Genomic DNA, 25789 nt, shown 5'->3' with positions numbered 1-25789 from the left:
CAAAATAACTGGCCTGTAGTACTCAAAAGTGCCAAAGTTCTGATTGTCAAGGAAAGCTAAGGAACTCTTCTAGATGGAAGGAGACTAAAAAGACATAGTAATTAAATGTGGAAAATTATTCCGAGCTGGATGTTTTACTTTGAAGAACATTATCTTGACAATTGGCAAACCTTGAGGTGAGTCTGAGAATTACATGGTAGTACTGTGTCAATGTTCATTTGTTGATTTTAATAATTGTATTGTAGTTAAGTAGGAGTTGTTTTTGTAGGAAATATACATAAAAGTACCCAAAGATACCTGAAATTTTATAATAAAATGCATCAATTTGGAAACTAATTCTCAAAAGATTCAGGAAAAAGATAAGTTCTTTTTTCTGTACCTGTAATTTTCTTAGAAGTTCATGATAATTTCTAAATTTAGATAAAAATTACATAAAATCTAAAGCAAACAAACATATTTAACATTTTTTACGCAGAATTTCCAGTTTTACAGTTTATGTCATAGAAATAAAAGTGCTACTACTTAAGAAAATATTCAGAATATTTATTACAGTGTAGTTTATAGTAGCAAAAACATGGAAACAAAGTTAATGCTCATCAATATGAATGAAAAATGTATAAATCCACACTACAATGCAACTCAGAACTATACAAAATTTGTATAGGATATTGTTAAGAATTCAAAAAGCAAAATATAGAAAAGTAGGCATAATTTGATAACACTTGTAAAATAAAAAGTGAACAAAAATTCTGAATATGAATGCATGAGCTCACACTGGATTACATTATCACATAAAAAATGGGAAAAGTGTATTTTACATTGTTGACATGGGTTACTCCAAGTCTAGGACCAATGTAGATGATTGAGGGAAAATAAAGAAGCTATTTTGGCATTCAATTGCAGTTTTAAATTCTTACCCCTAAAGATTAATATTAGAACCTAATAGGCAAAAGATTTTATCATTGATTATTCCATTATCATTTTTTTTAAATTCTAATATTGGCAAACCCATTTGAAAACATTGCTGCAGGTTTCAGAGTAAATTTTGTTTTCCTTAGTGGCAGCACAGCTGTTTTCTTTAGCTGGACCTTTTATGAAGAATCTGCAGAAGAGAGGAGAAATACATTGTTAATCATTGTTGTTGAAGACACCATTTGTGTTTTTAGCTAATACGCTCCTTTAATTAAAAGGTAATTCAAAATTTTAAGGCATTTTCAAATACTTTGACTCATTAAATATTATAATATCTCTGTAACTTATTATTGCTGTCTCTGATCGTCAGAGAGCTCCCAGAGCATTTGTTTGCAAATGACAGAGCTGAGAATAAATTTGTCTCCATATTCCGGTTCTAATATTCTTTCCCTTGTTCCATGTGGTCCACTAGATTAAAAATTAAGATAAAGTGCACAAGGACAGCTTGCTTAACCTTTCTTGGCTTCTCATATCTAATTATACAATAGTGACAGTAGCATTTACCTCATGATATCATTATACAGGTTAAATGAATTCATGCCTGTAAAAAACTCAATACACAAACTGATCCATTTAAACCGTAAATAAATTGTATATTTTTTGTATTATTTATCCATAAAACAGTGTGTTAAATACAATAATAGAGTTATCTATAAAATACTGTAGTATCCATGATTTATTTAAAACGAGGAGACAGGTTAAGAAAGAATCACGGAAAAGATGCACATGATCATCGAAGCTTCCAAATTAATAGGGGGCAAGTAAGCAAATTTTCATAGAGTTAAAATTCAATATTAAAGGTAATTTTGAGTGAATCTGGCATAAGAAAAAAATCCTAGGTTAGCATCTTCATAAGTGAGTATCAAGTAATGTTCAGTGGTACAGTTCTACCCTCAGATGACACACACCCATAATTTTACTCTTCATTCCAAAAAATATCTTCAATTGACTTCCGTTGATTAATTTGGTGCAGTGATACAGAAAATAAGTAATATTTAATCGTGAGATGAGTGAAGGGAAAATAACACAATAAAATGGTTAAGTTGGTTACCATAGAGTATTCATTTCTTATCACTACTACATAAATTACCACAAATTTAGGGGCTTAAAACAGCACAAATTTGTTATCTTACGGTTAAGAGATCAGAAGTCCAAAATTGATCTTAAGGCCTGAAATCAAGTGTCTGCAGAGATGCCTTCTGCAGGCACTAGGGACAAATCCATTCATGGTCTTTTTCAGCTTCTAGAGGCTCCCTGCACGCTGTAGGTCACAGTCACATTATTTGGACCTCTGTGTTTGTCTTCCCATTTCCTTCTCTGACTCTGCGCCTACTTCTTGCCTTTTATAAGGACTCTGGTGATTACATTAGGTCCACTTGGATAATCCAGCATAATATTCCTATCTCAAGATTATTAATCACAGGATTTGGGGATTAGCCTATGGACTTTATGAAGATAAACTCTACAGTAAAGAGTAAATCAGATTGCCTTTTAGGAAAGACTCACATCTTTGAATCTAATGGAGAACCATCCACCCAGGTCCATGTCCTCTTCAGGGAGGTAAAATTAAGCCCAATCCACACATAATTTGATTGTTTTAGGTTTTTCTGTATAAAAGACTAAAAAAAGTGGGTGATGAATAACTAAATGAACAGACTATTTTAATAATTCAAACATACTAAGCAAGATTTGATAATTTTATTGGACACATAGCATTCTGCATGAGGATTCTTATAATAATTTTATATCTTATTTACACACACAACATATAATGTATATTATATATATATACACATACACTACTTACATTTGAATACAGGTATTCAGACTAGGACTAGCATGAGTCAACTGAGGCACTGGCTTTGAGCAAGAAATTTAAGAGGGCACCAAAACCTCAATAATCAAGATAAGTGATAATTTAATGGAGTGGTGGGAAGAAATTTGAGGAAAAGCATTTTTAACTGCAAAGAGACTAATACCCTAACCACAGTACTAAACCACTTACCATTTCAAGTTGGTCCTGAATGATTAGTAGATGAGATTGTCTTCCCAAACAATACCCATAACTGTCACTCCAATTTTTCATCTCATTAGAGAACCAATAACACTTTTCTTGATATTTGAGCCATTCTGATGGGCACAATCCTATAGGGAAATGGATGAAACACAGAAAAATTAAATTACATATGCATCTCTGAAAATTGACAGTGATAATAATTCTTATGTGTTGTATGAATAAGAGTGGAGCTATGGCAAAATCACTCATAACAAAGTGTTCAGACTCATAAGGTATCCAAAATACAAATGGTAACCCATGGGCATTAAGAAAACTAACTTAGTAAGATGAAGGAAAACCTAGACATAAAGGGATTCTTTTCCAGGCCACGATCTAAGATAATTACTAAAGTAACATAAACCAATTAAGATATATACTGCATTAATACTACTCAAGCAATTAGATAAAATATTTTCTATACCACTTTTCTAGAATTCTTCCATGTGAAAGTTTTAGAATCGCTATCGTTTTATGTGTGTAAATATCTCTTTAATATCTCCTTTTTGATATTACATAATATTGAGATTAAGAGTCTTTTAACTTTATAATTACAAGTTCATCAAGTCCTTTGATTTTCAGAAATTAAAATTAATTTGAGGTCTTCTCAAATTGAAAATATCTGAGACTTTTCACAAATAATGAGATACAGTGAAGTATATGTAAAAATATAAGTGCAGACCAAGAAAACTATTCAAACTTGCAACCATTACAATCTCCTTTTTTATTGTGGTAAAACTTAAGTAATATAAAATTCACCATTTTAACCATTTTAAAGTGCAAACACCTTACGTTTTAGTACATCCACAGTTTATGCAGACATGACTACTACCTAATTCCAAAATATTTTCGTCATGCCAAAATGAAACCCCATAAACATTAAGGAGCCACTACTCATTCTCACTATCCTCAGCCTTGGCAATCACTGATCTGCTTTCTGTCTTTATAGGTTTGACTATGATAGACATTTCATATAAATGAGAGCATATAATATGTAGCTTATTGTGTCTGGCTTTTTTACTTAGCATAATGTTTTCAAGGTTCATCCAATTGAAGCATGTATTAGTACTTCTTTCCTTTTATGTCTGTATAGGATTCCATTGCAAGGAGGTAGCACAACTTGTTAATCCATTTATCACCAGCTGACATTTGAACTGTTTCCACTTTTTGGCTGTTATGAATAATCCTGCTATGAACCTTCATGTATGAATTTTTGTGTGGATATATGTTTTCCATTCTCTTGGTACATTCCTAAGACTTAAATTGCTTGAATTCTATGTTTAACTTTTGGAGAAACGGCCCAACTGTCTCCCCGAGTGTTGCATCATGTCTCATTCCTACTAGCAATGTTTGAGCAATTTCTCCACATCCTCACCAAAACTTGCTGTTGCTGTTTGATTATAGCTACCTTAGTGAATGTGAAACACTTTCTCATTGTGGTTTTGAGTTTCCATTTCCTCAACGGCATATCATGTTAAGCACCTTTTCACGTGCTTATTGGGTTTCGTATAGTTTCTTTGGAGAAATGTCTGCTTATGTCTTTTGCCCATTTTTTAACTGAGCTTTTTCTCTTTTTGTTTTGGAGTTATAAGAGTTCTTTATGTATTCTGGATATTACACACCTATTTGCTACATGATTTGAAGATTGGCCCTGAGCTAACATCTGTTGCCAATCTTTCTGTTCTTTTTTTCTCCCCCAAAGTACATAGTTGTATATCCCAGTTGTAGCTCATTCTAGTTCTTCTATTTGGGATGCTGCCACAGCATGGCTTGATGAGGGGTGTATGGGTCTGTGCCCAGGATCCAAACCAGCAAACCCTGGGCCACCAAAACAGAGTTCATGAACTTAACTACTCTGCCATGGGGCCAACCCTGGTGTGTTGTTTTTTCAATTTCTTGGTAATAATCTTTCATGAAGAAATTCTTTACTTTGGATGACATCTATTTCATCTACTTTTTTCTTTTGTCACCTGTGCTTTTGATATCTTATTTGAAATCATTGTCTTATTCAAGGTTATGAAGATTTTATATCATTTTTCCTTCTAAAAATTTTATAGTTTAGCTCTTACAATTAAGTCTTTGAATTGATTTTTCTGTGTTGTATGAGCTAAGTGTTCAAATTCATTCCTTGCAAGCGGATATCCATTTGACCAAGACTCATTTACTGAAAAGATCATTCTTTCCACATTTGACAATTTTGGCACCCATGTCAAAAATCATTTGGTTATAGCTGTATGGGCTCAATTCTGGAATCTCAATTCTATTCCACTGTTCCAGGTCTATCTTTAGGTCAGTACCACACTGTTGTGATTACAGTAGATTTGTAGTAAGTTTTGACACTGGAAAGTGTGAATCTTCCAAATTTGTTATTTTAAAAGATTGTTTTTGCTATTCAGGATCCCTTGCAATTCCATATGAAATTTAGGACCACCTTGCCCATTTCTTCAAAAAAGCCATTGGAATTTTGATAAGGATCTTTTTGACTCTGCAGATCACTTAGGTTAGTATTGTCATCTTAAATAAATTGTAGTATATACATGCAATGGAATATTATTCAATCATAAAAAGGAATAAAGTGCTGACATGATGCAACATGGGTGAATTCAAAAACATTATGCTAAGTGAAGGAAGTAAGACACAAAAGGTCAAATATTGTGTGATTTCATTATATGAAAATCCAGAATAGGTAAATCCATAGAGACAGAAAGCAGATTAGTGGTTGCTAGTGACTAAGGGGAGAGGTAAAGGGGAGTAATTGCTTATTGGATACAGCATTTATTTTTTGGATGATGAAAATGTTTTGGAACTAGGTAAATATGGTGATTGCACATTTGAATGTCCTAACACTGTTGAATTGTCTAATTTTAAATGGTTAACCTTATTCTTATGAATATTACCTCAATTAAAAAAGAAGAAAAAAGTAATAAAGAAATTAATATCTTATAGTTTGGCATACAGTATTTAGACCTTAATGAATGTTTAATGGCATCTATATGATTTTATGTTTACCTATCAAAGCTTCTTTACCTCTGGAAATGTTCCCTTAGGATACCCAACATAATAAGGAATTAGCCAGTCAGAGTGTAAAATATGTGGTAAAATTACAATATTTCAATTGGTTTGGGAATTGTATGTGCAAAACAGATAGATAATCCAAAGGAAAATTGTCAATAAGTAAACTATAATATATATGATATTTTTATATGTGATAAAGGGGACAATAGAAGCTAGTGGAACAGAGAAAAATTCTTTCTTGAATACTTATAAAATAAATTGACCTGAACCTTCCTCACATATAATACTATAAAATAAATGTCGAAAGCTCAAAGAGTAAAGTGTTAAAAAGTAAACTAAAATTAAAAAATTAGTAGTAGAAGGGACAGCTTTCCAAAATTCTGTGTGATTGGAGGTTCTAAGCTTAAAATCAAAATGGATAATTCATTAGACATACCTACTTTTATCCATTTCATATTTCAAAAAAAGGATAAATATGTAAGAGACAAAAAAATAGTTATCTGTATACTGCCTTATAATCACAACTGACTTTCCATATTTATGTGTCTCAACTTGATTTTAAATTCCTGGAAGAAAAAGCCTATTTGCCGTATACATTTTTACAGCTCTCTTCCCACCACAAAAAAATTTAAAAATGTATGAATCAAAGTGACATCAGCAACATGGCAGAGTGAACAGTTTTCTTTGTCTCTCTCCCTTCTAACTACAAGTAAATGCACATTCATTGATCAATGAAGGATACTCACACACCACCTCAGGACAACTGAGAGACCCATGCTGCTATACATAGGAAAGTGGATGGACTACTCCAAGGAGAGAGATGGAGATAAATGAGAACTCTCTGGCCCCCAGACAGCCCAGTATCCATGAGCGACTCTCTCCCAGTTGAAGTGCTCATAGCACTGCTGCAGCCCCGAGAGTGGGCATGTGCCTGGGCATGACTGCGGAAACAGATGACTGCAGCCCTGAGGCCCTGTGATTGCTCTTTGGACCAGTGGGAAAATCCACAGTCCCAACGCAGCCCCAGGGAGTGACTCGGGCTCAGACTTGGTAAGGAGGGTCTGCCCACCAAGCACAAAGGCTGGTGTGACCTACAAGCAGATGCAGCACAGCTGGGTGAGCAAACCACTGGCTGCCTTAAACGTCCATAGGTCTGCTGCAGCCCCAAGAGGGCAAGTGAGATCCAGCAGGACTGCAGTAGTGGGCAGCGATGATCCTGAGACCCAGCATGATCACTTCTTGGTCCAGTGGGAAAATCCACCATCCCACAGTGGCCCCAGGGAGACATTTGGCTTGGCCCTTGTGGAGCGGCCCCGCCCACCAAGCACAAAGGTTGATGTGACCTAGGAGCAGACATGGCATGGCTGGGCAAGCAAACCTAGGGAACACATGGCAGTGTATCTGCTGCCTGAGTGAAAGTACCCTGGCTACCGCAAATGTCCACAGTAGCACAGCAGCCCCAAAGGGGCAGCACAACTGACAGGACTGTGGAAGCAGGAGACAGCAGCCCTGAGCCCCTGTGTGATCACTCTCTTGACCAGTGGGAGAGTCTACAATCCCACCAAAGGCCCAGGGAGTAGCACAGGCTCAGATTCAGTGGAGAGGCCCCAACCAACAAGCACAACAACTGGTACAACCTAGGACCAGATGGTGGTGGAGCTACAAGTCTGGATGAACAAGTTCCTGACTTCCTTGAAAGTCCATAACACTGCTGCAGTCCCTAAGAGGGGAGTGTGTCTAGGCAGGTCTGTGTGAGCAGGCTGCAGCAACTTGCAGCTCCATGTGATTGATCTGACAGTTCACAGGAGACCCTACAGGACCACTGCAATTCCAAGGAATGGCCTAGGCTTGGTCAAGAGCAGCTTATGGGGATCCTGGTGCATGTAGATTACATAGGTCCTGCCCCCTTCCCCCAGTGGCAGCAAGTGGAAGCAGTAATCAAATGCTCTATCAATATGGAGTCACAAATCCATGCCACCAAGCAGTATGAAAAAATACATTAAATCTACAGAACAGAGGGAAAATGACAAGTACCCACAAAAAAATATTGAAGACACAGAAATCTATAACCTAAATGGCAAAGAATTCACAATAGCTATCATTAAAAAAACTCAACAAATTAAAAGAGAATACAGACAGACAACTCAACGAATTCAGGAGCTACATCACAAAAGAGCTTAAAACTATAAAGAAGAACCAATCAGAAATGTTGGAGATGAAAAACACAATGGAGGAGATTAAGAAAAATCAGGACTGCTTGAATGGTAGGGCTGATAATATTGAGGACAGAAATAGCAGTGTGGAGGACAGAAATATAGAAATGAATCAGATAGAGGAGGAGAGTGAACTAAGACTAAAAAGAAATGAAAAAACTCTCTGAGAAATATCCGACTCAATTAGAAATACAACATAAGGATTATAGCTATCTCAGAGGCAGAAGAGAAGGGGAATGGAGCAGAAAACTTGTTCAAATAAACAATAACTGAGAGTTTCCCAAACCTGGGGAAGGAGCTAGAAACCCATGTGACAGAAGTCAATAGATCTCCAAACTTTATCAATGTAAAAAGACTAACTCCATGGCATAGAGTAGCAAAGCTAGCAAAAATCAATGACAGAAAAAATACTAAGGGCAGCAAGGCAGAAGAAAATAACCTACCAAGGAACCCTATCAGGCTGTCAGCAGATTTCTCAGCAGAAACCTTACAGGCTAGAAGAGAGTGGAATGATATATTCAAAATTCTGAAAGAGAAAAACTTTCCGCCAAGAATACTCTATCCAGCGAAAATATTCTTTGAATATGATGGAGAAATAAAATGTTCCAAAATAAACAAAAGTTAAGGGAGTTCATCGCCACAAGACCCCATCATACAAGAAATCCTCAGGAAGGCCCTCATATCTAAAAATAAAAGGAAAAGGGTTGCAAAACCCTGAGCAAGGAGATAAGTAGGTAAACAAAATCAGAGAATTGCAGTTCTCCATCAGAACAGGTTGGCAAATGCTTAATTATAACATTAAAGATAAAGAGAAGGAAAAAACCAAGAATATATATAATTCTGTCATTTTAAACATAATCTCACAACACAAGAAGAAAACAGACATGACAATAACAACTTAGAAGAGGAAGAGGAAAGGGATTAAACTAGCTTAGTCTAAGGAAATGAGAGGTTATCAGAAAATGGACTATCTCATCTATAAGCTGATTTATGCAAACCACATGGTAACCACTAAACAAATAATTAGAACAGAGACACAAATTACAAATAAGGAGAAAACTAAGAAAATCGGCATAGCAAACTCCCTAACTGAATTAGTAGTCCAAAATACATGGGACGAGAAACAAAGGAAATGCAGGAGAACCAGAAAATGAGCAATAAAATAGCAGCATTAGGCCCCCACATTTCAATAATCACTCTAAATGTAAATGGATTGAATTCTCCAGTCAAAAGACACAGAGTGGCAGGATGGATTAAAACACAAGACCCAACAGTAGGCTGCCTCCAGGAAATATACCTCAGCCCCAAAGACAAAGACGGATGCAGGGTGAAGCGATGGAAGATGATACGCTAAGCTAATGGTGAACAAAAGAAAGCAAGTGTCACCATATTTATATCAGATAAAGTAAATTTCAAGACAAAACAAGTGAAGAGAGACAAAGAGAGGCAGTTTCTAATGATAAAAGGGACACTCCACCAAGAAGACATGACACTAATAAATATTCATGCACTCAACACAGGAGCACTAAAGTACACAAAAAAACTATTAACAAAACCAAAAGGAGACATCAACAACAATACAATAATAGCAGGGGACCTCAACACACCACTTACACCAATGAATAGATCATCCAGGCAGAAAGTCAACAAGGAAATTGTAGAATTAAATGAAAAATTAGACCAGATGGACTTAATAGATATATATATATAGAACACTCCATCCAAAAACAGCAGAATACACATTCTTCTCAAGTGTGCATGCAACATTCTCAAGGATAGACAAAAATTTGGAAACAAAGCAAGCCTCAATAAATTTAATAGGATTGAAATAATATCAAGCACCTTTTGCTACTATAATGCTATGAAACTAGAAATCAGTTGCAAAAAAAATGCTAGTAAAAGAGCAAAGATGTGGAGATTAAACAACATGCTACTGAATTTCTTCAATGGATCATTGAAGAAATCAAAGGAGAAATCAAATATTATCTGGAGACAAATAAAAATGAAAACACACCAAACCAACTCATTTGAGATGCAGCAAAAGTGGTCCTAAGAGGGAAATTCATTGCAATACAGGCTCAAGTTAAGAAAAATAAAAATCGCAAATAAGCAATCTTAAGCTACACCAAACGAATTAGAAAAAGAACAAACAAATCCCAAAGTCAGTAGAAGGAGGGAAATAATAAAAATTAGAGGAGAAATAAATTAAATTGAAACAAAAAAGACAGTAGAAAGGATCAATGAAACGAAGAACTGATTCTTCAACAAAATAAACAAAATTGACAAACTCTTAGCCAGGCTCACAAAGGAAAAAAGAAAGAAGACTCAAATAAATAAAGTTAGAAATGAAAGAGGAAAAATTACAACAGATACCAGAGGAATACCAAAGATTATAAGAGAATACTATGAAAAACTATATGCCAACAAATTGGACAACTTAGAAAAAAATGAATAAATTCTTAGACTCTTACAACCTCCCAAAACTGAAACAAAAAGAAATAAAGAATCTGAATAGACCAATCACGAGTAAAGAGATTGAAACAGTAATCAAAAACCTCCCCAAAAGTAAAAGTCCAGGACCAGATGGCTTCTCTGGAGAATTCTACCAAACATTCAAAGGAGACTTAATTCCTATCCTTCTCAAACTATTCCAGAATTGTGAGGAAGATGGAACACTTCCTACCAAATACTATGAGGCCAACATCACCGTGATCCTAAAACAAGACCAAGGACAACACAAAGAAGGAAAATTACAGGCCAATATCCCCGATGAACATAGATGCAAAAATCCTCAACAAATATTGGCAAACCAAATAAAGGAATACATTAAAAAGATCATACACCATCATCAAATGGGATTTATACCAGGGACACCGGGGTGATGCAACATCCACAAGTGAATCAATGTGATACACCACATTAACAAAATGAGGAATAAAAACTGCATGATCATCTCAGTAGATGCAGAGAAAGCATTTGATAAGATCCAACATTCATTTATGATAAAAAAAAAAACCACTCAATAAAATGGGTATAGAAGGAAAGTACCTCAGCATGATAAAGGCCATATATGACAAACCCACAGCCAACATCATACTCAATGGGGACAAACTGAACGCCACCCCTCTGAAAACAGGAATAAGACAAGGGTGCTCATTTTCACCACTCTTATTGGAGGTTTTGGTCAGAGCAATTAGGCAAGAAAAAGAAATAAAAGAAATCCAAATAGGCTATGAAGAAGTGAAACTCTTGCTCTTTGCAGATGACATGATTTTATATATAGAAAACTCTAAAAATTCCATCAGAAAGCTACTAGAAATAATCAACAACTGGAGCAAAGTCCCTGGGTACAAAATTGACTTAGAAAAATCCATTGCTTTTCTATACTCTAACAATGAACTAACAGAAAGAGAACTCAAGAACACAATCCCATGCACAATCACAGCAAAAAGATAAAAATATCTTGGAATAAATTTAACCAAGGAAGTGAAAAACCTATACAATGAAAACTACAAGACTTTCTTAAAAGAAACTGATGATGACCTAAAGAGATGGAAAGACATTCCACACACATGGATTGGAAGAATAAACATGGTTAAAATGTTCCTCCTATCTAAAGCAATCTATGGATTCAATGCAATCCCAATCAGAATACCAATGACATTCTTCACAGAAATAGAACAAAGAATCCTAAAATTCACATGGGGCAAAAAAGGATCCAGAATAGCTAAAGCAATCCTGAGAAAAAAGAACAAAGCTGGAGGCATCACAATCCCTAACTTCAAAATATACTAGAAAGCTATCATATTCAAAACAGTATGGTACTAGTACAAAAACAGGCACACAGATCAATGGAACAGAATTGAAAGCCCAGAAATAAAACCACACATCTACTAACAGCTAATCTTCAACAAAGGAGCTGAGATACACAATGGAGAAAGGAAAGTCTCTTCAACAAATGGTGTTTGGAAAACTGGACAGCCACATGTAAAAGAATGAAAGTAGACCATTCTCTTATGTCATTCAAATAATAAACTCAAAATGGATCAAAGACTTGAAGGTAAGACCTGAAACCATAAGACTTCTAGAAGAAAACATAAGCAGTACCTTCTCTGACTTCAGTCTTAAAAGGATCTTTTGGACATCACCTTTTCTCGGACAAAGGAAACAACAGAAAGAATAAACAAGTGAGACTTCATCACACTAAAGAGCTTCTACACGGCAAGGGAAAACATGGGTGAAATGAAAAGACAACCCACTAACTTGGAAAAAATATTTTCAAATCATATATCTGACAAAGGGTTAATCTCCATAATATATAAAGAACTCACACAACTCAACAACAGAAAAAATCAAATAAGCCAATCAAAAAATGGGCAGAGGATATGAACAGACATTTCTCCAAAGATATACAGATGGCCAATAGGCACATGAAAAGAGGCTCTCCATCACTTATCATCAGGGAAATGCAAATCAGAACTAGACTAAGATATCACCTTATACCCATTAGAATGGCTATAATAACAAAAACAAAAAATAACAAATGTTGGAGAGGTTGTGGAGAAAAAGGAACCCTCATCCACTGCTGCTGGGAATGCAAACTGGTGCAGCCACTATGGAAAACAGTATGCAAAGTTCTCAAAAACTTAAAAGTAGAAAAACCATATGACCCAGCTATCTCACTACTGGGTATTTATCCAAAGAACTTGAAATCAACAATTCAAAGAGACTTAGACACTCCTATGTTCACTGCAGCATTATTCACAATTGCCAGATGTGGAAGCAACCTAACCTCCCATGACTGATGACTGTATAAAGAAGATATGGTATATACATATACAACGGAATACTACTCAGCCATAAAAAATGACAAAATCGTCCCTTTCAAAACAACATGGATGGACCTTGAGGATATTATGCTAAGCAAAATAAGCCAGATAGAGAAATAGAAACACTATATGACTCCACTCATACGTGGAAGATAAATAAACGCATGGACAAAGAGAAACAAATTAGTAGTTACCAAGGGAAGAGGGGAAGAGGGTGAGCACAAAGGGTAAAGGGGCACACCTGTAAGATTATGACAAATAATAATGTACAACTGAAATTTCACAGTGTTGTAAACTATCATAACCTCAATAAAAAATATATATATATGGATCAAGTTTTGAGCAAAAAGTAGATTTATATCAAATCTTTATTTGTTAATTGAATCTAATCAATAGGGTTTTTCAAACTTAGACAGTACAAAAGACTAAACTATTATAGACCAAAGCCTTGAGAGATACCTGTGTGGCCTGCAGGTCTTGAAACACAGTGGCCTGTGTCCTTATTACTTATGTTTCCTCTCGTGTCACTATTCCTTTTCAGGTTTCCAATATCATCATGCTGGGTGGTATTTGAATTATTTCCTTTCTGGCATTTTAGCAACACACCCTGAGAAACTTGAAAACAGGATTATTTTAAGGTTGGATAAATATCTTCTCTGTGCAAAGTCTCAAAAACAGATTCTTTGGAATGATTCTGATGACTGGAACAAGATAAAGATAACTGGAAATTAGATAACTAAAAAGTTTATTTTTAATTTTCGTGGCCATTTAATCAAAAATAATTTCAAACATTACACAGTCATTTCATTTATAGAACACACGTTTGTTGAGCATCTAATCTGTGCTAGGCAATGTCCTAAGAACTGGCGATACAGTAGCAAATAAAGCAAAGTTCCTGCCCCAGGGGGTATGCATGCTCTTTCCATGCTTTCTTAACGTTTTGCTGGAAGCTACACTGTGTTTACCCCATTATACCATAATTATTTTTTTAAAACCTGTTTCTTCCACTAAAACGTGAGATTTCTCACCATAATTATTACCTTCTTTTAATTTGAGGAATTTGTATTAATGTTTGGTGTATGGTAGTTGCTCAATAAATGTTTGTTGGCTCAAAACAAGAGTAACTAAATACAATCTAAGATACAATATATAAAAATTTTTAAGAAAAACATGAAACTCTGTCTAATCATACGTATCTAAGAAATCCAAAAATACAGTTTCCAGATATACATCACACACACACACACACACATACTTTCCTCCTATTAGCCTATATGCTATGTGAGGACAAGATGCTTATCTGATTTGACTACATATAAATACATTACTATGGAGCATAATATACTGCTTTATACATGCTAGTTCTGTATTAAATCTTTGTGAATGGAACGAAGAATGAATGAATGAATGGATGGATATAAAAAAGATTCACAAAAATGTAAACCCTTTTCATATTTTTATTCAATCAAGATCTTTTAACTTACCCAACAGAGTCAAGGAGATCAAAGTCAAAACGAGAATACCATTTACTGTTCCAGATATTCCCAATAAGATTTTGTACCGGTGCAACATCTCACTATAATCTGAGAGATTAATCACATGAATTAGTTTATGAAAGCACATTTGCAAGAACTGATAGCAATTGTAATACTAGGATTGTATATAATATTGGTTTTGAATTTCAAAGGATATTAGGCAATCAAAGGCATAAAGCCTAAATAAATAGAAAAATACATATTTAATAATGAAAATACTCTGGATGGTCAGAAGCTATGATACATGTTATATTGAATGTTAAGAATTCGCTAATAAATGACCTTATTGACTGGTGGGAAAAAGAATTTTAATCTGTACGCCTAGTAAGTCCCCAAACCCACACATACACAAACACACTCGTGTGTGTGCATGTGCACTTACAGATACACTCATACATATTCACACAAATAAATACTTTCCAAATAATCATTCACTTTAATGTAATATTTGCAAGTCATTTGACCCGTTTCATTTACTAACGATATAATACAAATCAGAACTAAATACGACTCCTGGTACTTGCCATTTTAATCTAAAAAAAAAAATCCTAAAACCATTCCTAATTCATACAATAGCAATGCTTCAGCTTCTTGTTAGATGGTAAACTTTTTAGAAGTTTTATTTTTTATATACCTACACTGCTAGGTTCAGATAAGAGTGTGAACTCAGTGATGGTTATTAATCAAAAAACTGATAGCATTAAATAGAAAGGAAATAGTCACATTTAGTACCTTGAGTATATATGTTGTTATTTTTCTCAACATCATTAAAGAAGACTTAGATGTGATGGAGGCTGGCTTATAGACACATATGAGTAATTAGTTTGTACTGAATGAATGAACATCTATATTTTGCATAATAGTTTGTCTTTAGCAAAGATAATTTTTGCAAATGCATTATAATAATTGATAAGAAATCACTCCCCATAACTGTGGTTATCCTTATTGCTCAGTCAATAAATTGAATTATTAATACTAAAATTCATATTCCAAATACCCTTTTAACCTGCAGGAATAGTGAAACTACATTTGAAGTTGCCAAACTCTGTCAAGAAAGAGCATGATAAACCAAGTAGAACAGTGTTTCAGAGAAATAGTACACAGTTTTTCTCTTTTCACAATATTGGCAAAGATAGCAAAATAAGATTTATCAGAATTCATTTGATGAATAGCCTGCATTTCTCAGATTATTTTTGAGCATTGTAAAATTAGTAATGATAACGAATACATTCCAAGCATTCAATACATGTAATAAAAATGCCTTTTATTTATTTAAAAAATCAGACAAACAAATGATTATGACAAAATGTTAGGAAATAGGGTGTAGAAGCCTGTTCAAATTCAACTCAGACTGAATTATTTCTCCTAAGCATCATGGAATGACCTTCACGGCCCGAACTTGAGGAATATTAAGATTTAGAATTATGGAGAAAATAATATTTTCATTATCCTATATTTTGTCCTATAGAGAAATGGCATAATTTAAGTTATAAGGTTACAGTAGAAGACTTTGGCCATCAAAAAGTAAAAAGAATTAAAAAGAATTACTCTTATAAGAGTGTCCATTAAAAATCTTAATTACACTGTTAGTAGCCAAAATATACCATGACCATGTTGAGTTTATTCTAGGAATGCAAGGGTTATTCAAAAGTAAGAAGTCCAGATATATCTTATTAAGAGAGCTAACAGATATAAAAAATGTAATTGATAAAATCCTACAATTTATTGTTAAAAAATAAAGCGGGAATTGATGGATACTTCTTAAACACAACAGGTTTTTTGTCTAATGAAGCAAATATCGTATTTAATTGAGAAACACTAGAACTTTTCCACAAAAGTTTGGAAAATAATTAACTCTAGTAAAAATGTTAAAGGAAAAAACTATTAAAAATAACTATAGATATAATAATTTGTTAATGAATACACAACATAAAAAGGGGTTTATTGTGAGTTCAAAAATATGAGAGACAGGCATTAAAAGCGTAGAGTTTTTGTTCACAATAGAAGTTACCAGTGTAAAATAGAGTGTTATAGTTATAAGGTGTTTTATGTAAGCCTCATGGTAACTACACAGCAAAAGCTACAATAAATACATTAAAATAAAATGGAATCAAATCATACTACTATGAAAAATCATTAATTCACAAAGGAAGACAGCAAGAGAGAGGAAAAGGAGCAAGGCAGCTACAAAAGAGCCTAAAAGCAGTTAATAAAATGACATTAGTAAGTCCTTACATATCAAAAACTGCTCTAAATATAAACAGATTAGATACTCTAATCAAAAGCCATAGAATGCCTGGATGGATAAAAAACAAGACTTAACTACATGCTGCTTACAGGAAACTCACTTAAGCTATAAGTTCACATGTAGGCTCAAAGAGAAAGGATGGAAAAACTATTTAATGCAAAGGTAAACTAAAAGAAAGTAGAGGTAGCTATACTTATATCAGACAAAATAAACTTTAAGTGAAAAACTGCAACAAGAGATGAATAAGATCATTATATAATGATAAAGAGGTGAATTCATCAAGAGGATATAACAATCATAATTATATATGCACTCAGCATTGAAGCACCTAAATACATTAAGCAAACGCTAACAGATCTGAAAGGAGAAATAGACAACAATACAATAATAGTAGGCGATTTCAATCCCCCACATTCAATAACATATAGATCATCTAAAGAGAAAATCAATAAGAAAATGCAGGTCTTGAACTGTACTTTAAAATCAAATGGACTTAACAGACGTACACAAAGTATTACATCAAACAGCAGCAGAATATACATTTTTCTCAAGCACACAGAAAATTCTCCAGGATAGGTCATATGATAGATTAAAAAACAAGTCTTAACAAATTAAGAGGACTGAAATCATAGCAAATATTTTTTCCAACTACAATGGTATAAGACTAGAAATCAAGACTGAAAAAAACTGGAAAATCACAAATATGTCAAATTAAACAACACTCTCTGAATGAGCCATGAACCAAATCAAAAGGAACATTAAAAAAATCTTCAAACAAATAAACATGGAAATAAAGAATACAAAAACTTGTAGGATACAAAAAGGAAATTCTAATAGGGAAGTTTGCAGTCTTAAATGTCTACATTAATATAAAAAGAAAGATACCAATTAAACAACCTAACTTTACACCTCAAGGAACTAGAAAAAGAAGAACAAATGAAGTCCAAAGTTAGGAGAAGGAAGGAGATAACAAAGATCAAAGCAAAAATAAATGAAATAGAGAATAGAAAAAAAATCAATGACACTAAGTCGGTTTTTTGAAAAGATAAAAAAAAATTTAAAAATTTGCCTAGACTAAGAAAAAAAAGAAAAAAGACTTACATAAATAAAATCAGAAATGAAGAGAAGACATTACAACTGATACCACAAAAATACAAAGAGTCGTTAAGAGACTACTATGAACAATTACACACCAACAAATTGGACAACCTTAGAAATGAATAAATTCCTAGAAACAAACAACCTGGCAAGACCGAATCAGGAAGAAATAGAAAATCTGAACAGAATAATAACTAAGATTGAGTTAGTAATCCAAAACATTTCAAGAAAAAAAAGTCCAAAACCAAGCAGTTTCCCTAGGGAATTCTGCCAACACTTAAGGAGGAATTAACATCTCAAACTTTTCCAAAAAATTGAAGATGAGGGAGCACTCCTGAACTCATTTTACAAGGTCAGCATTACCCTGATACCAAAGCCAGATAAGGACACTACAAGAAAAGAAAATTACAAACTAATATTCCCAATCAATATAGACACAAAAATTCTCAACAAAATATTAGCCAATAAAATATAACCAAAAAATATTAGCACATTAAAAGGATCACACTCCATAACTAAGTGAGATTTATCCCTGGGATGCAAGAATGTTTCAATATGCACAAATCAATAAATGTGATTCACCACATTAATAGAATGAAAGATAAAAATCATATCATCATCTGAGTAGATGCAGAAAAAGCATTTGACAAAACACATCATCATCATCCTTTCAAGATAAAAATTTTCAACAAACTGGCTAATGAAGGAACATGGCTTGACATAATAAAGGGCATATATGACAAGCCCACAGCTAACATAACGCTCAATGGTGAAATGTTGAAAGCTTTTCCTCCAAGATCAGAAACAAGTCAAAAGAGAGCACTCTCACCACTTCTATTGAATGTAACATTGGAAGTCTTAGCCAGAGCAAGCAGGCAGAAAAAGAAATAAAGCCCATCCAAATCAGAAAGGAAGAGAAAAAATTGTCTTTGTGTATAGATGATGTGATCTTATATAGAGAAAATCCTAAAAACTCCACCAAAAAAACTGTTAGAAGTAATGAATAATGCACAAATTCAGTAAAGTTGCAGCACACAAAATCAACCTACAAAAATCAGTTGTGTTTATATCCAATAACAATGAAATATCTGAAAAGTAAATAAATAAAACAATCCTATGTACAATAGCCTCAAAGATGATAAAATAGGTATAATTTAACCAAGGAGATGAAAGATCTGTACAATGAAAACTACAAAACTTTCATGAAATAAATTGAAAACAGATCCACAGACAAATGGAAAGATATCCTGTGTTCATGGACCAGAAAAATTAATATTGTTAAAAGGTCCATACTACCAAATACATCTATAGATTCAATGCAATCTTGATCAAAATTCCAACGGCATTTTTTACAGAAATAGAAAAAATCATAAAATTTGAATGGAAATACAAAAGTCCCCATTTAGTCAAAGCAATGCTGAGGAAGAACAATCCTATGAAAGAAGAAAAAAATCACATTCCCTGATTTCAAACTATATTACAAAGCTATTGTAATCAAAACAGTATGGTATTGGCATGAAAACAAATACACGGACCAATGGAACAGAATTGAGAGCCCAGAAACAAACCCTCACAAATATAGTCAACTAATATTTGACAAGCAAGCCAAGAACATTGAAATAGAAAATGACAATTTCTTCAATAATTGTGTTGGGAAAATGGATAACCACATTCAGAAAAATGAAATTAGACCTCTACCTTACACCACTAGCAAAAATTACCTCCAAATTAATTAAAGACTTAAATTTAAGACCTGGAACTATAAAATTCCTAGAAGAAAACATAGGAAAAAAGCTCCTTTATGTGGGTCTTGGTGGTGATTTCCTTGATACGACAGCAAAACTACAAGCAGCGAAAGCAAAAATATACAAGTGGGACTACATCAAACTAAAAAGCTTCTCTACATAAAAGGAAACCACCAACAAAATGAAACAGCAACCCCTATGGAATGGGAGAAAATACTTGAAAATCACATATCTGATAAAAGGTTAACATCCAAAAAATTTAAGGAACTGTTACAACTTACTAGCAAAAAAAACAAACAATCCTATTAAAAAATAGGTAGAGGATCTGAATAGACAGTTTTTCAAAGACATACAAACTGCCAATAAGTATATGAAAAGGTATTCAATACTACTAATCATTAGGGAAACACAAATCAAAACCACAATGTGATATCTCTTTACACTTGTTAGAATGGCTATTATCTAAAAATAAGAGATAAAAAGTGTTGGTGAGGACGAGAAGAACCTTGAACACTTGGACGCTGTTGGTGAGAACGTAAAATGGTGAAGTCACTAAGAAAAACAATATGGAGTTTCCTCAAAAATTTTTTTAAAAAGAACTACCATATCATCCAGCAACCTCTTTTCTGGATATTTATCCATCGGAAATGAAGACATAATCTCAAAAAGATATCTGCACTCATGTTCATTGTAGCATTATTCCCAATAGCCAAGATACAGAAACAACCTATGAGTCCGTCTGTGAATGAATGGATAAAGAACAATGCAATATTATTCAGCAATAAGAAAAAAGGGAATCCTACTATTTGTGACAATGTGGATGGAACTTGAGGGCAGTATGCTAAGTGAAATAAGTCAGACAGAGAAAGACAAACACAGTATGTTATCACTTACGTGTAGAATCTAACAAAGCCAAACTCACAGATAGAGCAGAATGGTGGTTGCCAGCGGCTAGGGAGTGGGGGAAATGGGGAGATGTCAGTCCACGTGTAAAACTTCCAGTTGTAAGATGAATAAGTTCTGGGGATCTACCATACAGAATGGTGATTATGGTTAACAACACTGTATTATATATTCTAAAATTGCTAAAGAGTAGATTTTAAATGTTCTTACCACAAAAAAGAAAAAGTAATGATGTGAGGTGATGGAGGTGTCAACTAACCTTACTGTGGTAATCATTTTGCAATATATAAATGTATCAAATCATCACGTTGTACGCTTAAATCACATGCAATGTTATATATCAATTAGTTCTAAATAAAGCTGGGGGAAAAACATATTCCAAATCTCCACTCCTATTTAATATTTTGGGGAGGTATTATTCAATGCAATTAGATAACAAAAATTGAGATAAAAACAGAAAAAAAGAGGCACGATTATTTGAAGATAATATGAGTATGTGTTTGGCAAAGCTAAAAGAATCAATTGGAAAAAATGACTATAATCATACAAATAAAACAACGTAGTAAGTGCAGTCATAAAATTAACATTCTAAAAATCAATTGCCTTCATATATCCAACAAGCTTTTAAAAATACAAATAAAAGGAAGGCATTACTACGGATAGCTAACATAACAAATAACAAAAAAAAAATCAGAAATAAATTTAACAGGAAATGCCCCAAACTGATATGAGGAGAGCTAAATAAAAAACCAAACAAGCAAATAAAAAACTGAATAAGATGAAGGTAGATTTGAACAAATGGAAATTCAAGCGTGTTTGGATTGAAGGCTAAGGGTCACAGAGATCAATTTTCCCTAAATTAATTGATAAGTTAGGAAGTAATTTAGTATACTGTAAAACTATATTAGTTTGTTTTGTTTATTGTTGTTTGTGGCGAATGAGTCTAAACAATTTATTATAAAACTATTTGGAAGAACAGGCAAGTGAGAATGGCCAAGTAAACACTGAAAAAGATGAAAATACAAAGTAGGACAACCCTATGGAGGGGTATTTGGAAAAAAATAGCAGAATTATATAGGAGTTTACATTGTCATCCAGCAATCTGTCTTCCAGGAATCTGTCCCAATGACATATTGACAAGATATGAAAAAACATATGTGCAAGGCACTGCAACAAAATTTATAAAAGGGATATAATAGAAAAAGAATGCAAACATCATAAATGTCCATCAATAGCTGAATAAACTACAGTACATCCACTTAATAGAGAAATAGTCAGTCATATAAAGGATTAAAGTATACGTGTGTGTGGTGGGTATAATGAATTTCAGTAAAGGAAGGTGGGCAGAAGACAGTAAAAGGGACAGGATGGGAGCTAGATTTATGGGAGTTGGAAATTGCTGGAAGTACCTTGCTATATAGGTTTGACTTTGAAAACGCAGAAATGTTTTACATAATTCTAAAATAACTATAGTGTGTAATGTGTATATATGTGAAACATATAATTATAATTGCATAACATGTATACTTATCATAATTATAAAATAAGCCAAAATGAAATAAAGTGATCCCTCAAAATAAAATGGAAAACGATGTAAAGGAACCTAACTGGATATTACATTAGTAGCTTAACTGTAGAGAGAGGAATTTTTTCAAGTGAGTTTAAAACATAATTTGACTGTGTAAGTCCAATGGAATATATACGAAGAACAAAAAAATTGCAAAAACATTTTAAGCTTTTTAAGTAATTATGTTATTAATACTACTATTTCTATGGTGATTCTGAAACTACATATGGAAAAAATGTATTTTCTTATTATCAGCACCAAGATATGAGAAAAGATATAGTATACAATCACAAAGTTAAGTGAAACCCTATATATAATGATAATGGTCAGATTATCAATTAGATTCAAATGTAATATGTCTTACTCACCCCAAGCTTTACTAAATATTTGTGAAGGACACAAATTAGCAAATAACACTTAAACATCTAGGATATATTAATGTATAACATTTAAATATCTAGGAGCTGTAAATTTATTATTTTCAGCTTCCTGAGCTCCTTTTCTGCAGAAAAACATGTTTTGGTTTCCTAGTGACATCTGCAAACTGAGTGTGAAAAGCGTTTGCACAGAGGAGCCATTACATTTTGTTGTCTTTCAGGTTAATATCTCTATTTTCCAAAACAAAAAATTTCACCTTGTGAAAAACATATTTTAAAGTTTTTGACAAGCTGAATTAAAATTTGGTATTATAAAATGCCATATTTTATGAATGGTAAGCAGGTGGATGACTGATATCAAATACTCATTTTTTAATTATTAATTTTAATTGAATGTGTCTATTACCCGAGACTATCCTTAAAAAATTATATGACACAAAATATTTCTTTGAAGGAAAATAACCATTTGTTTCACAATGATAAATGAAAGAGAGAGAAAAATACAGAAACACAGGGAGATAGGGAGACAAGACTGAGACAGAGAGAGAGAGAGAGAAGTAAAAAAATGAAAACACTCCAAGAACAGAAAAGAAAAGTATATTGGAAACTGCTATTGACATTAATATTTGTATCAATATTAACCAATATTAAATCAATACTCATATTAATCCACACCAATTGAAAAAGAACTGAATTCCATACCTTTACATTTAAGTTGAGATGTTTGGCTAGAACTCCTTTTCTTTGACCGTACATTCAATGTCATGTATGTTTCTTCATCTTGCATCTTCAATGTGAGTGAATGTGTGTATATTTATGTGTATGTTTTGTTTTTTTTAAGTATGATGTGAATAAGAAAAGAATAATAAAGCTGCTGCTAATCAGAGATTGTCCTGAAATTGTCCACTCTAGATACATAGAAGTGTTCACAGTTTCGTTTATTGGTGAAAACCTCAGAGGAAATGTTTTCTTTTTAAGCTTATTTCCTATGACCTAGATAACACATAATTTCTCAACTATCTACCATATATTGAATTTAATATCATATTTGGATCTTTTAAAAGGTTCTTCTGATAAATCCATAAAGTCAGAAAAATGGAAATTGTACTATTTTTAGAGTTGAGTTAAATTATACATAACTGCCTTTTGTTTTACCCTAAATATGCTCGTTTTCAAATACACTCGCTAATGTATTAATATTTAATTTAATACAATAACTTATAATTACCTAACAGTTAAATTATTTCCTGATCCTAAAACAACATTGATTACAAATCATGCTACTACTTTAATAATACAAGTTGAAGAAAAAAATATTGGCAACGTTTGGCATTCTAAAATCTCATCCTAAATAGAAAAAAAAATTCAAGGAGAATTTAGGAAAGAAACCATATTTTTCAATTACATTTTCTGATATTTGAAGAGAATGCCCCAAATTCATGAGGCAGAGCAGAAATTTGAGATGTTTTTTCTCTTAGCTTTGTGAGGTTTAATTTACATACCATGAAATTCACTTGTAAGTATATATGAGTGGATGGTTTTTAGGGAATATATGCAACCATCACCAAATTCAGTTTTGGAACTTTCCTATCACTCTAAAAATTTCCCTTGAGCCCAAACTAAAAAAAAAAATACTGTTCTGAAAATATTAATTTTACGATTTGAGATAAAGTGGTTTAAAATTTGCACAACTAAATCTCAAATCTCGAGCAATTACAGCAAATGTGTAACGAAAACCAAAAGCCCTTAGCTGTGAGACTTCACTGGTGATGCAGAAGACTGAGAAAAGAGAGCTGAGTAGAGCAGACACCCATGAAAGTAGCACAACCAATCCTGGCATCACAGAGAGGGGCCCAGGGCCATTAGCCCTGACTCCTATTTCATTCCTCTGCTTTCTCTCTGAGCACCAACTGACCAATGGCAAGTGGAAGCCAGAGGCTAAGTTGACCCACACAGGTCAGTCTCCCAAGTCAACCAGAGTAAAATGTAGAAGGTGGGCAGCGGAGCTGGAGGGGAAAACTATTGGTATGTGGTACAATAATGCTTTTTAATTTAGTAGTGACTTGATTATTATATTTGATATTATAACAGTTACAGTATGATTATTTTGGTTACTGCTTTTCTGTTACACATTTTCCCACCATGAGTTTTCAAATATTTGGTGTATTTATCAATAATCAAGTAGACAAAGTGACCTATCTTGTGGATGTCAGTCAGCCTCTTTCCCCAGCCATCCTGGAATTTATTAAATGGACACTAATAAAATTGTTCAAGACAGAAAAGATGGGAGCTATATAGATGCTCAATAATATGTTGCCTCATCAAGGTTGATTTTGCTAAAACCTCTGTTGAATGCCCAACCTGTCAATGGCAGAGACCAAGCAGAGTGCACTTTTTGAGGAAAATCAGTCAGCCACCTGATGGCAGATCTATTACTTAAGCCCCTTCCATCATGGACTAGATAATAGGAATTATTATCTTTGTCTTCATAGGAATAATCACATATTTTAGGAACAAAGTTGACTTCTCTGCCTGCAGTTCTTCCACTAGCATCACCATTCATAGAGTTACAAAATGTCTAATCTGTTGTAATGGTTTCCCACACAACCCTGAATTTGACATTTCATAGAAAAAAAAAAGTTTGGCAATCAGCTCATGCCTATAGAAGTTACTTTACCTATCCATAAGTAACTGAAATGGCTTTCTAAAGGCACACTAGTGACACCAGCTTGGGCCATAGTCAGAATGTACAGGTCTGTGAACCAAAGAATGGCATTAGAATTCAAATTCGAAGTGGTCTGCCACTATTACATCTAATAACAGACTTGAAGAAAACTGCTTCCTTTACCCAAGATTTTGTTTTTGTTGGGTTTACAGGTTCTAATGCCCAAAAGAAGACTGTTCTAATAAGGAACATGATCAAGGTCCTGATGAATTGGAAGTTGAGACTTCTTCTTTGCATTTTGGGCTCCGAAATCATTGAAACAACAGGCAGAGAAGAGGATAATCGTATAGGCTAAAATTGGGTTACTGTACACAAGGTTATTAGAACTATGCCTTGAACCCAGGAGATTTACAGGAGTAGCTTTTAGTACCATTTACCTTGACAGTCCTGGTAAATGCAGTGCTGAGCCAATCCAACAAAAATGCCATCAAGAACTCAGATCCTACAATAATGACAATCTGATTCATTACATGAGCCAAGCACGATATACAATTAAGTTGAGAGACAAT

At 33.6% G+C, this 25789-nt stretch overlaps 1 protein-coding gene across 2 annotated transcripts; it reads right to left on the bottom strand.

The window, feature by feature from the left end:
* Positions 1-522: 522 nt before the first annotated feature.
* LOC106837416 (killer cell lectin-like receptor subfamily F member 1) lies at positions 523-23510 on the bottom strand. 2 transcript variants are annotated; one of them, XM_014850941.3, is made up of 6 exons: positions 23258-23510; positions 14567-14665; positions 13542-13697; positions 2978-3117; positions 2479-2591; positions 523-1102 (listed from the first exon to the last, which is right to left on the bottom strand). In XM_014850941.3, the coding sequence occupies exons 1-6, from the start codon at positions 23340-23342 to the stop codon at positions 994-996; spliced, it is 702 nt and encodes a 233-aa protein (XP_014706427.1). In that variant the 5' UTR covers positions 23343-23510; the 3' UTR covers positions 523-993. The 2 variants fall into 2 exon arrangements, with proteins under 2 accessions (XP_014706427.1, XP_014706428.1); XM_014850942.3 differs by lacking the exon at positions 2479-2591 and having other exon boundaries at positions 23258-23503.
* Positions 23511-25789: the final 2279 nt, after the last annotated feature.

Source organism: Equus asinus, chromosome 22 (genome assembly GCF_041296235.1).
Source record: "Equus asinus isolate D_3611 breed Donkey chromosome 22, EquAss-T2T_v2, whole genome shotgun sequence".
NCBI classification, from domain to species: domain Eukaryota; kingdom Metazoa; phylum Chordata; class Mammalia; order Perissodactyla; family Equidae; genus Equus; species Equus asinus.
This window is presented reverse-complemented; position numbering and strand designations above follow the sequence as displayed.

What these genes read in the sequence shown, in the direction of transcription:
- LOC106837416 (XM_014850941.3), bottom strand. Translation starts at nt 23,342, where the DNA reads ATGCAAGATGAAGAAACATACATGACATTGAATGTACGGTCAAAGAAA. An exon ending in ATCTCAACTTAAATGTAAAG is followed by an intron (nt 14,666 to 23,257) that starts GTATGGAATTCA and finishes TTAATCTCTCAG; the next exon opens with ATTATAGTGAGATGTTGCAC. An exon ending in TTCAGGACCAACTTGAAATG is followed by an intron (nt 2,592 to 2,977) that starts GTAAGTGGTTTA and finishes CACTTTTTTTAG; the next exon opens with TCTTTTATACAGAAAAACCT.